The sequence below is a fragment of the Trichomycterus rosablanca genome, chromosome 6 (genome assembly GCF_030014385.1).
Source record: "Trichomycterus rosablanca isolate fTriRos1 chromosome 6, fTriRos1.hap1, whole genome shotgun sequence".
NCBI classification, from domain to species: Eukaryota; Metazoa; Chordata; class Actinopteri; order Siluriformes; family Trichomycteridae; genus Trichomycterus; species Trichomycterus rosablanca.
In genome coordinates, this window is record NC_085993.1 from 48,052,782 (window position 1) to 48,066,498 (window position 13,717).

Sequence of the window (13,717 nt, forward strand, 5' to 3'; positions counted from 1 at the left end):
AATCCTTAGTGGAGCATGTAATGTAGGGATTGTTTTTTAAAACCTGATATCTGGCAACCCTAACTATACTTTAGCTCACAGGATGCAGGTTGTGAGTTTATAAGCATTTTTATTAACTGCTGTGTCGTAATTACAAAAAATGTTTCTTCTTTTATTCTGTTAATGTTCTCTCATTTTAAGCAGTCAGTTTTGTTTAGCGTGAGAAATGACTGAATATTTATGTGAAATGTGATGTTGGTGGAAAGCTGTCTGAAAACAAGATTAATGGATGCTCTTATCATATTTAATTTGGCACAATTATTTATACCAGAAGCCCTTCCTGACACAAGCCTCCTATTTATCCAGGCTTGGGACCAGCACTAAGTGTGCACTAATGTGTCCCCTAATGGCGAGGTTCATGTTACACCATGCACCTTCTGTATTTGTGAGCCCAGTCTAGGATTCAAACCCCAGAACTCAAGCATCATGCCACACCAGTTCATTCATATGCAACAAACATACGTTACATACAACATACGAGGGTTCTGCCGCTCAGGTGGCGCAGCTCACCAGAGTTGGGGTTTCGAATACATCGTATCGAATCTCAGCTCTGCCTTTCCGACTGGGCTGGGTGTTTGGCTGTTGTTCAGGGTTAGAGGGTAAGAAAGTCGGATCAAAGGTCCTCATAACTGGTGCGACTGCGGCCCCTGCTGGCTGACTGATGGCGCCTGCACAGGGCTGAGGAATAATGCTGATGGGGGTGTGGCTCTCCGACTAGACTGGGGCATAAAAAGAGGGGAAAAAATATAAATAATAAAAAAAAACATACAAGGGTTCTTCAAAAAGTTTCCACACTTTTTAAACTCTATTTATTAAGAATGTCAGAAACAAGTAACATCACTTTTCCACAGTCACCTTCTGATGCATTATTCCAGCGTCGTACCAACTTTTTAAAGCCATCAGTAAAAAATGTTTTTGGTTGAGTGTGTAGCCACTAGGGCTGGGTATCGCCACTAATTTCCTGGATCGATTTGATTCCGATTCACAAGGTCCCGATTCGATTCGATCTTCGGTCTTCGATTTTCGATTTTCGATTCAATTTCGATTCAACACATTTAGGCATATTTGAGTTACATTAACAGGTTTTGTTTAAATATGTACAGATGTTCAGAGAACGAATGTGATAATTGTACAAAGAACACTCATTATTAAAAATATTTGTGTATTTTGTTTACAGAAAGAATTAATCCAAAACAGAATTAATCATTTTTTATTATTATTTTATATGTCTGACACGCTACAACATTGTAAATGTAATGTAAACATACACCTGGCTGTTGAACAGCTTATGCCAAGTTGACACTACACGACACTGATTAACACCTGGTCGCTGTAATGTTCACACTACACGACTGATCGGCGATGGGGGGTTTTACACTACACCATCTATCACCAGGGGGAATCACAGGCGAGCTTCTCTGCTCTCCAAAACTACGTTTTGTCACGATAACACACGTGAGAAGTGATGAAAGGTTTAATGATACCACGTCCAAACATGCACATCAACAATACGAATACGAATCCTTTATTGTCATTGCACATTGTACTTGTACACTTATACAACGAAATTGAAATACAACCCCCCCCCCCCCCCCCCCCCCCTCGGTGCAAGGAAAACAACAACCACAGCAAACAATAGTACTAGTATATACAAATATAAATATAAAGAAAGCACTTAAACAAAACCGAAGCAGGAAAAGAAGCTATTGCACATGTCCAATAAATGTCCAATTAAATTTTTTAAATTATAAGTTGCACATGTCCCATTAAAGTGAATGAAATTGCAATTGCACAATACCCGTTGAATGACACATGATGTGTCACATGTTTGTGTTTAACAGAGCTATGGCCCTGTTGTAAAAACTGTCTCTCAGTCTATTAGTCCTTGTTTTGATTTGCCTGTACCGTCTACCCGAGGGCATCAGTTCAAACATCCGGTACCCTGGGTGTGTGCTGTCTTTTTTAATTTTGTGTGCCCTCCTGAGACAGCGGGTGCTGTAGAGCTCCTTTAGTGATGGGAGAGGGTGCCCAATGATTTTCTGGGCGGTGTTGATGACCCTCTGTATGGCCTTCTTGTGTGCTGTGGTGCAGCTGGAGAACCACACAGAGATGCAATAAGTCAGAACACTCTCCACAGAGCAGCGGTAGAAAGCAGTCAGCAGTTCTTTCCTCAGGTTGAGCCTCCTGAGGATCCTCAGAAAGTGGAGGCGCTGCTGGGCCCTCTTCACTACCGCCGAGGTATTAAAACTCCATTGGAGGTCTGCGTCCATATGCACCCCCAGAAACTTGAAGCTGGGTACCCTCTCCACACACTCCCCGTTAATCCAAATTGGATGCAGTTCAGACTTCCTCCTCCTGAAGTCTACAATTAGTTCTTTGGTCTTGGAGGTGTTGATGACCAAGTTGTTGTCTGCGCACCACCCCACTAGCCTTTGGACCTCCATCTTATATGCCGTTTCATCGCCATTAGAGATAAGTCCAACCAGGGTGGTGTCATCTGCGAACTTAATTGTGACGTTGTCTGGATGGCTACTGACACAGTCGTACGTGTACAGGGTATAGAGTAGTGGACTCAGCACACAGCCCTGTGGAGACCCAGTGTTGAGTCTGAGGGCTGTGGAGAGATGTGAGCTGACTCTAACTCTCTGTGTACGGTCTGAGAGGAAGTCTCTAATCCAGCAGCAGATGTTGGTTGAAAGTCCAACAAGTAGCGAGAGATGAAAGTTTGTGCGCTGATGAAATAAATGAATCTGAGTGGATTTGGCAACACGAGCAGCATGGCTTGTTCTATAGTGAGTTGGAGGTTAATAAATATTTTGTTTTGTAGAGAACGATCAGGTCAGAAATACTGTAAAACTCGCGTGTGCTGATGTATTCTGATAGAAACTATATTGCGCTCCACCACCTGTTTACAACCTCTCCCCTGTGTTTCCCCTCGCTGTTTCTCACATTGATTGAGAGCCGAGTTTTGATCGCAGAGCGAACACCGAGTTCCTTCCGAATCCAGCACCGACCCGTCGCCGAGCGAAAATCAGTGCAAAAAGTTGTGTAGTGGTCATAACCTGAGCTTCTGCCATGCTAAACTGATGTGCAGGTCAGATCTCGTTGCATGAAAAAACACTGGCTGGTCACACGAAATTAAAGGGGGGTAACAGATTTCTGTGTGCACCGTAAAAAGGGGCGTATTTAAAAGATCGATCTCGCGTTTATATGAATCGATATCGGATCGTTCAAATAAAGATCGATTCGAATCGAAAAATCGATTTTATAAACCCACCCCTAGTAGCCACTGATGCACATTAAAATCTTCTTCCCCTTAAAGCTTCTTAGAGCGTACAAAAAGGTGGAAAATTTAGACGGCGCTAAATCCGAACTATAAGCGTCTTTCAGTCTCTCAGACACAACGATTACTACTCCTCCCACCCTCATCATTTCCAACCACAATAAAAGTGTGGAAACTATTTGAAGATCCCTTGTACAATATCTGAGAGCTGCTTCTGTCTGTTTGTATAGGATTTTATCTGTCTGAGCTGCAGAGATGCATGATAAACACGTGTGTGTGTGTGTGTGTGTGTGTGTGTGTGTGTGTGTGTGTGTGTTTATTGTCTATACTGGACGAGTTCTATCTGAAGCTTTTCATTATGCAGACGTTTCTTCAGCTTGCTTGCTCATCCGAAATCTTTCCTGCACCTCAGTGACTCCCGCGTTTAATATTTACCCGGGCTGATGCGGTGCCGTACAAAGCCTCCTCCAGTGTGTAGTTCCCCGCTAGCAGCGCCCCGCTAACAGCGTGGCGTCAGAGTTATTGGAAAGCGCTTGTTATCAGTGAGAAGCTATAAAATGAGATTTTGTTTTCTCAGCCTCTCGTCTTTCAGCGTCTCATCTTCAGCCTGGGGTAACGTGATGAAAATCAGTATGACGGCAGAACAGGCTCTGTGCATTAGTGACACTTTTATCTTCTTTCTGACTCTCTAATAAAACCCAAACACTGAAGATTTTTAACTAACGATTCAATGTGGTTGAAATTTCTAGTTTCTGTGCTGCTCACATGTTGTTATGATTATGTTCTTATTCTGTTTTTTGCTGCTGACATGTGGCTGTGAGTAAGTAACCGGTACAGGTAACTTTTTTCACTTACATCTCTTCTATACTACATTACCAAAAGTATGTAAACACCCAAACCTGACATTTCTTAAAATCTGTTGTGTAATGCCAAGTTCAGACTACACGACTTTCAAGCTGTTCAGATCGCTGTACAGTTCACACTACACAACTGGATCTCTTGCTTTTGTCGTTATATACACCGTTCTACCCTGTTCTATAATGGTCAGGACCCCCACAGGACCACCACAGAGCAGGTATTATTTGGGTGGTGGATCATTCTCAGCACTGCAGTGACACTGACATGGTGGTGGTGTGTTAGTGTGTGTTGTGCTGGTATGAGTGGATCACACAAAGCAGCGCTGCTGGAGATTGTAAATACCGTGTCCACTCACAGTCCACTCTATTAGACGCTCCTACCTAGTTGGTCCACCTTGTAGATGTAAAGTCAGAGACGATCGCTCATCTATTGCTGCTGTTTGAGTCGGTCCTCTTCTAGACCTTCATCAGTGGTCACAGGACGCTGCCCATGGGGCGCTGTTGGCTGGATGTTTTTGGCTGGTGGACTATTCTCAGTCCAGCAGTGACAGTGAGGTGTTTAAAAACTCCAGCAGCACTGCTGTGTCTGATCCACTCATAACACACACTAACACACCACCACCATGTCAGTGTCACTGCAGTGCTGAGAATGATCCACCACCCAAATAATACCTGCTCTGTGGTGGTCCTGGGAGAGTCCTGACCATTGAAGAACAGCATGAAAGGGGGATAACAAAGCATGCAGAGAAACAGTTGGACTAATCGGTGAATTTGTGTGTATGTGCTTTTACTAAACATGCCCTCTGTCTCCCTCAAATGCTTTCCAAATATATTGTGAGGTAAGATCGCATCAGAAATATTGTTGTGGTTACATTTTTGTTGCCGTGTTCTGGATTTTTGTTTGCATGTGTTGATATTTTTTCATTATGTGGTTCTTGGTGTTTGCTTCTGCTTTTAAAATAATGTTCATTTATTTGAATGTTTATATAAGAATGTAGTTTTTTCACCCCTTTTACTGAGTAAAATTGGACCACACACACCAGTGTATGGCACAGATTTGAAATTACACTCAGTCGTCCTTTTTAAAAGGTTCCTCGGGGTAAAGCATAACCATTCGTCATCCAAAAAGAGATTTAGTTTGATTTATGTTAGTGGTGGGTATAAATGTAATTCAGAGCAATTTCACAGTTAGAAAAATTACAGCCTGTCAAACACACCTACAAAATACAGTAATGTGCATCAGTACATTTTCTGATGAAATAAACATAAAAACGATTGCAAATGTAACCACTTTTACATCATTTATTAGGGTTTTAACATCATGTTTTACACTTTGGTTACATTCATGACAGAACAGGTAGTTACTTGTTACACAAGATTCATCAGTTCACAAGGTTATATCGAACACAGTCCTGGATTAGTGTCCAAATTAGTGTCTCCAGTTAACCTGACTGCATGTTTTGGTCTGTGGGAGGAAACCGGTGCTCCCGGAGGAAACCCACACGGACACGGGGAGAACATGCAAACTCCACACACTCCATTGAACCCAGGACCTTCTTGCTGTGAGGCGACAGTGTCCAACCACTTTTACATAAAGTATTACAAATACAAACTGAATGCTGCTTACTACCAGTACAAAGAAGCTCAGGTGGCACAGTAGTCTGTGATGCTAGATCACCACACCTGAGACCCAGTACTTAACCTGGCATCTTAGTATACAAATCAAAGAAGTTGGGACAGTGTGGTAAAACACATTTCAATAATTTTCTCACACTTTTCTTGACAAACTGGAGATCCTCTGAGCATCTTTGCTTCTCAGAGACTCAGCCTTTATTAATTAATTAATATTAATTATAATAATAATTATTATATTATTATAATAATTATTATTATTTTTATTTTTATTTTATTTTTTTATAAATTTTACCCCTTTTTCTCCCCTTTTAGTGCATCCAATTGTTCAATTAGCATCGTGCTTCCTCTCTGTCTATGCCGAACCCTGCCCCGACGGAGGTGATTGAAGCTAACCCATATCCCCTCCGAAACACGAGCAGCAGCCAGATGCATCTTTGCCGCACACACATTGACGAGTTTGGCGCCACCCAGCGTTGCATGCGGAGAGACACACCCTAAGGGCACCCTCTCTCATCTCTGTGCAAGCGCCTCCAATCAGCCGGCAGAGAACGTAATCGCATTCTGACAGAGAGAGACCCACATCCGGTTCTTTGTCCCACCCCCCATATGAGCAACCGGCCAATCGTTGCTCATATAGCCACTCAGCTTCGAACCGGTAAAGCAAGGCTGGATTCGATACCACGCTCTCAGAATCCAGCCCTGGTTGCAGCGCGTCTCTTTTTACCGCTGCGCCACCTGAGCGGCAATAATAATTTTTTTTATTATTATTAATAAAAATAGTGTACATATTTTGTATACTTGTTTTTTTATATTTTGTTTATGCATTTTCTTCTCTTTTCTCCCGACTTTTTAGCGCGTCTAATTACCCTATTGCTTCATGCTTCCTCTCCACTAATGCCGACCCCCACTCTGATTTGATTAGAACGAAGCTAACCCACGTCCCCCCGACACATGGGCAGCAGCTATATGCATTTTTTTCCACCCACACTAGGCAAGTGCATATATGCGAATCAGCCTTGTGTACGGAGAGACACACCCAGATCCGCACTCTTTCCCTGCCTCTGTGCAGGCGGCATCAATCAGCCAGCAGAGATCGTAGTGCATCAGTCATGAGGAGTCCCTATCCGGCTAAATACCCCACCCCTATATCAACAACAGGCCAATCGCTGTTCATGTGGCTGCTTAGCCCAGCCGGATGGCAGAGCTGAGACTCGACATGATGTATTCAAGGTCCCAGCTCTCAGCGGCCGTATTCTGTGTACTTGACAAATTTATTAAAATTTGACTTGTACTCTAAAATGTGTAATAAACCACTGGCAAATATTGGTTACTAAATGGCTCTGATTTCCCTCCTATTGACTGTATTCATAGTGAGATGCTGTCCATCAGTTATGGAGAGTAACTGGCCTGACATCCTCCAATTATTGTTTAAGCACCATGTTATAACTTCTGGTGTGAATTCGGGGTATAACCGTGTTACAAATGTTCATATACAGTATGTATTCTATTTTTCCCCCAAATCTTGTTGTATCCAATTACCCGATTCATATTCATATGCAATCCTCCACTCCCGATCTTAGGAGAGCCACAACCATCTCATGCCCTTCCAATATGAGCGCAGAGCTTGCTGTTTCTTTTTATATAGGGATTCATATCACGTATGGAGAATCATGCACTGATCCCCATTATTCCCCATCTCATTGTGCAGGTGCCCTCAAACAACCAGCAGAGGTTGTAAGGAAGTTGTAAGGAATCCTCTCTGGCAATCCCACTTTAAGAATTTTTATAAACCGTGAGATGCTGTCCATCAGTAATGAAGAATAACTGACTTGACATACATCCTCCAATTATTGTTCAAGCCCTGTGTTACAAAAGTTCATATACTGTACATGATGTATTCTTTTTTCCTTTAAATTTCTCCCAATTTTTGCACAATTTCCCTTCGGGGATCAATAAAGTAAATCAATCAATCAATCAATCAATTTAGTTGTGTCCAATTACCCAATAATTTGGCCTTGACTGCTGCAAAAATCCATTCCTAATTTTAGAATAGCCACAAGCATCACATCCTCCAATATGAGCGCAGAGCTTGCTGCTTCTTTTTATATAGGAATTCATATTATGTATGGAGAATCATGCACTGATCCCCATTATCCCCCTTCTCATTGTGCAGGTGCCCTCGAACTACCAGCAAAGGTCATAATTTCAGCAGTTATAAGGAATAATTTGACAATCCCACCCTACTAACCCTAGCCAATAATTGTCCATATAGGTACCCAGTCTCCTGGTAGCAGAGCTGAGATTCAAACACATAAGTTCAAAATGTGAACCCGAGCACCCTACAAAATGTATTCTTGTTTTAGCTAGTTAAAAAAAAAAAAAATGTATCTGGTCAACTGGTCTAGAAGATTAAAGTCAGTTTAGCTGCATATGTGATAAAATCTTACCCCACTCACCACTGCTAGATACTGCCGATGACCAGGACACATGAAAACATGTATAGATCCTCCATTGACCTCTGTTCTCTTTCCTTCCTCTGCAGTTGACCAAAGTATGTTTGAGAACTCGAGTGCCGGTGAGCAGATGAAGCAGGAATCCAGACCCAGCTCTGGTCGCCGTGACCTTTCACCTCCAGCAGGACAGAAAGGCAGCACACCCCTGAAGAACCTGAGCAAAGCCGTGGGGGCAAAGATGAACGATCTGCTGCGCCGCAAAGAACCGGGAAGCCTGGGGGACATCGGAGTCACCGAGGTCAACAAGAACGTGGAGGCGATGTGGTCCAATCACACTGTGGTGACTGCTAACAGGTAAACACTTCTGACTCCAGACATTTTAAAGCACCATAACATGCACTGGTGATCATAGTGTTCTGTACTGGCCACTTTACTGCAGCAGCAGCAGCTTGATTAATTACGTCTGGTCTAAGTGGAACAGAGGAAAGTAATTATGTACCAGTGGGGCACCACAATTTTTTTTATTTGCTCTTAATTAAGTGGCTTTGCAATTTCTTGTGATTATGCCACACACACGACACCCCTGCTGCCCAACTGCTTTAACATATGCAGAGGGTCATGCAGTGTGTTGTATTTCGATACCTTGACCAGTCAGAATGTGAATTTTGCAGAAGCATGGAGGGAGTTCACAAATGAACTTCCTTTGTTAAAGCTGCGTTATACACTGATGAGCCATAACATTAAAACCACCTCCTTGTTTCTACCATATAGAAGCACTTTGTATAACAGTGTTACAATTACTGGCTGTAGTCCATCTGTTTCTCTACATGCTTTGTTAGCCCCCTTTCATGCTGTTCTTCAATGGTCAGGACTCTCCCAGGACCACTACAGAGTAGGTATTATTTAGGTGGTGGATCATTCTCAGCACTGAGACACTGACATGGTGGTGGTGTGTTAGTGTGTGTTGTGCTGGTATGAGTGGATCAGACACAGCAGCTCTGCTGGAGTTTTTAAACACCTCACTGTCACTGCTGGACTGAGAATAGTCCACCAACCAAATATATCCAGCCAACAGCGCCCCGTGGGCAGCGTCCTGTGACCACTGATGGCGGTCTAGAAGATGACCGACTCAAACAGCAGCAATAGATGAGCGATCGTCTCTGACTTTACATCTACAAGGTGGACCAACTAGGTAGGAGTGTCTAATAGAGTGGACAGTAAGAGGACACGGTATTTAAAAACTCCAGCAGCGCTGCTGTGTCTGATCCACTCATACCAGCACAACACACACTAACACACCACCACCATGTCATTTTCACTGCAGTGCTGAGAATCATGCCCCACCTAAATAACACCTGCTCTGTAGTGGTCCTGTGGGGGAAGAACAGCATTAAAGGGGGCTAACAAAGCATGCAGAGAAACAGATGGACTACAGTCAGTAATTGTAGAACTACAAAGTGCTTCTATATGGTAAGTGGAGCTGATAAAATGGACAGTGAGTGTAGAAACAAGGAGGTGGATTTAATGTTATGGCTTGTGCTATCAGCCGGCCCGGGTATCGACACAGACAATTGGCTTTGTCTGCGGGGGCTGCGAGGGCTGGTACGCCTGAATTTGGGCAGTCTGTCCCAACTGTCTCTTTATGACAGATCCTCTCAAGCTCAATCAGACCAGATGTTGAGCATCAGTGAACTGCAATCTTCTTGTCTTATAATGGAAAGATGTTTTAATGGAATTTAGGTCTTGCCCTAAAGCCACAGACGTTTGAAAAGTGCTTTTATCGTACCTGGCAGCCCAGACAGACACCGGTGCATCACTTCTGTTGACTAATATGAATGAGTGATGTAAGCGAGTGAGTAAGAACACCTCGAGTGAGTGCGTGGGTGTTCCTGTGATGTTTTTTTATCATTTGCACACTTCTGATTTAATCGGTTGGTAAATAACTACACGCTTTATGATCACATTGTGTATATTTATGTGCGTGTGGATTGTTATATTGCTGTGAATTTTAATCAGTTTCAGTAACTGGTTCTGAACCGCTGATGAGATTTCGTCGGTCCATAGATTTCCATGTTTTGGCAGTTTGTTTCTCTGCATACTTATTAAAATATTAAATTTGATCCGTTGAACAGCATCCAGCACTTTTACTGCCTGGATTTATACACGCATCAATTGAGAATAAATGTCTCTGCAGTCAGATTCCTAAATGATGTGCAGTATTGACAGTCAGATAATGACTGATACTGGAATTATAGTGATCATCATTAAAACGAGCTTGACATAAAATTTATATCTGCGTATATTCTATATGTGGCATTGCCAAGCACCGTGATCTCCACATAATTCTTAATTATTTAACCCGACAGACCCTTTAGAAGTGGTTTATGTGCAGATTGGTACTGACCCTTTCTCCTTGTGTAATTAAAGTGATTAAAAGAATCTATTGGCTCTTTTCCCTCGAAAAGTTTGAACAGACCTGCCTCTCTCCATCAAGCGTCCACTTTTCTTCTACTAAGTAATGGGAATTAAATCATCTGTAGTATCACGTCATTATTAATGAGCCTGATTGTGTATATACATCAAAAGGCCTTTCAGTCTATAGTTTTACCGTCATATAATTAGACAGATATGATTTCAAGTATATGATAGAATTTGCTCTTTGAGCGTTAAAGGTTACCTCCCACTGCCAATAAATAATGTGTGATTTACACCGACAAGGCATAACATTATGACCACTGACAGGTGACGTGAATAACACTGATTATCTCTTCATCACGGCACCTGTTAGTGGGTGGGATATATTACACAGCAAGTGAACATTTTATCCTCAAACTTGATGTTAGAAGCGTGAGGATCTGAGCGAGTTTGACAAGGGCCAAATTGTGACAGCTAGGCGACTGGTGTAGAGCATCTCCAAAACTGCAGCTCTTGTTGGGTGTGTCTCGGTCTGCAGTGGTCAGTATCTATGAAAAGTGGTCCAAGTAAGGAACAGTGGTAAACCAGCGACAGGGTCATGGGCGGCCAAGGCCCATTGATGCACGTGGGGAGCGAAGGCTGGCCCGTGTGGTCCGATCCAACAGACGAGCTAAAGAAGTTAACGCTGGTTCTGATAGAAAGGTGACAGAATACACGGTGCATCACAGGTTATTGTGTATGGGTCTGCAAAAAGGGGACCAACACAATATTAAGAGGTGGTCATAATGTTATGCCTGATTGGTGTACGTGTCAATGTTAAAGAAGCAGCCAAAACATATTCATGTATTTAATGTGAATGAGGCCTGGTGTGTCATGCTGTAGCACACCGGATTTTACCTCTCTGTTCTAAATATACTGATGATTCTTTTTCAGTCACATATCTTTGGAAGCCTTCCCCCGCCTGGATCCTCCACCTCCCACCAACAAGAAGCGTCTCCCACGTGCTTTAAAGACCACTCAGGAAATGATGATTTCCTCTGATCCTGTGGTGGCCTCTCCAGATCTCTCAGACTCCTCCTTCGTGTCCTCCCCGGAAAAGAATCGCCTCGTACCAGCCTCCAAATCCCACAGACAGCCCGAAGAGCTGCCAGAGAAAACATCAGAACCCGCTGATACCCCTGAGGTCCAGATGAACGAGGAGAATCAGTCTGAGGTGGAAGAGCAGTCTGCTGAAACAGATGATGTGCAGATAACAAACGACATGAAGGACGGTGATGGTGTGGATGGAGACCAGTCTCAGCTGCTGCTGTCTGTTCCTGATCTTATCCACAAGGACGACTTGGAGCTGAAGCAGAAACTGAGTAGCTCTGAGAGCAGAACGGCTTCCACACCGTGTCCTGGGAAAGGAGACTGTCGGATTAGCCTGAGCGAGGGCGAGCTAATGCAGAACGGCTCAGTGGAGTACAAGAGAAACCCCAGCGGTGAGAATGATGAGCCTCATCCAGACCTGCTCTCATTTGAGTAAACTTGTGTCAGATCATTATTCTTATCCCAGTGTTCATTAGAGGGCTTATGAGTGGTTCAGCCGGAGAAAAACTATATGCAAATATATATATATATACAGCTGGAGAAAAACAACATATTTATGCTAGTCTAATAACAACCATGCAATATGAATTTATCCTTACAATGTTTCTGTAAACCACTGTTTCTGTTTGCACTACTGTGTATTATTTGTGTATTTTATAATCCTCATCACTACAGATACTTTATATTTTATAGCTCTAATCACTTAAAAACACTTTAGAGTAACTTTCATCATCTAATCTGGCAGCGGTGTGTTAAAAGTTTGACTTTGTACTAAAACACGCTAGCACACCAGAGCTGGGATTTCGAATACATCGTATGGTATCGTATCGAATCTCAGCTCTGCCATCTGGCTAGGCTGGGCTGGGCGGCTGCATGAACAACGACTGGCTGTTGTTCATAGGGCAGGATGAGCCGGACCGGGTTCCCCATAACTGAGCAAATTACGACCTCTGCTGGCTGATTGATGGCGCCTGCACAGAGTCGAGGAATAATGCTGATCAGAGTGTGGCTCTCTGTGCACAAGGCTGATCCGCATATGAACTCACTTCGTGCAGGTGAAAAAATGCAGTCGGATACTGCACACGTGTCGGAGGGGGTGTGTGACAGTCTCGCTCTTCTCAATTGGGGCAGGAGTCAGCACCAGTAGAGAGGAAGCATGACGCAATTGGGTGAAAATTGGACACACTAAAAAAAGGGAGAAAATGCATTTCAAAAAATGGAATTCTTAATCAAATCTGCATTTTTATGCCGTTTTTTAAAAATAAAATGCCTATACATGCTTAATTTTTAAGCTGAAATTTTGACTAAAGCTCTACTGTATGTTAGATTTTTTTTTGTCAATTTTACTTACTTTAAATTTGACTTTAAATGATGAATTTAACTAATCACTGTTTCCAATCAAAATTTCAACTTCATCGTTTACTTTTCATCCTAAAGTAATGACAGTTTTATATCCTAAATTTCTGACTTATTTTCATAGATTTTCCTTTTTTAAATGTCAGCATAAAAGGAAAGAAATAAGAGACTTTTTAAATCATCCCCACCTCTCCTACCTCTTGCACCTCTGGTCCACATTAGCAATTTGAACCGTGATAGTTGGTTCTTAAGAGACTTATACGAAGACCAAAGTAAACTAGTCTTAATGTGACTGTGATTTGTTTTCTTAATACAGATAATATGCAGATTCACTCACTGATTCTAATATATCAATCCTCTCATCTACATTTACAAAGTAACTCAGTTCAGGAGGAATAAAAAGGACCTGGCAACCACTACTACTTACAGTACTAAATACTAAATACCACTACTACACTAGTACTAAATGCTTAGAACTCGTGCCTTGTCATGAAACATGACATGAAAATGCTTTTCACTTTACACCGACGAGGCATAACATTATGACCACTGAAGTGAATAACACTGATTATCTCTTCATCACGACACCT

General features: G+C 42.5%; 1 protein-coding gene across 1 annotated transcript in view; it reads left to right on the forward strand.

Moving 5' to 3' along the window:
* The window catches only part of nos1apa (nitric oxide synthase 1 (neuronal) adaptor protein a), a 165,949-nt gene extending 153,516 nt beyond the window's left edge, over window positions 1-12,433 (forward strand). The window contains exons 11-12 of the mRNA XM_062997073.1: window positions 8,357-8,621; window positions 11,616-12,433. Coding sequence (XP_062853143.1) covers window positions 8,357-8,621; window positions 11,616-12,207 — 857 coding nt within the window. The 3' untranslated portion in view covers window positions 12,208-12,433. The remainder of the gene's footprint in view (window positions 1-8,356; window positions 8,622-11,615) is intronic.
* Window positions 12,434-13,717: the final 1,284 nt, after the last annotated feature.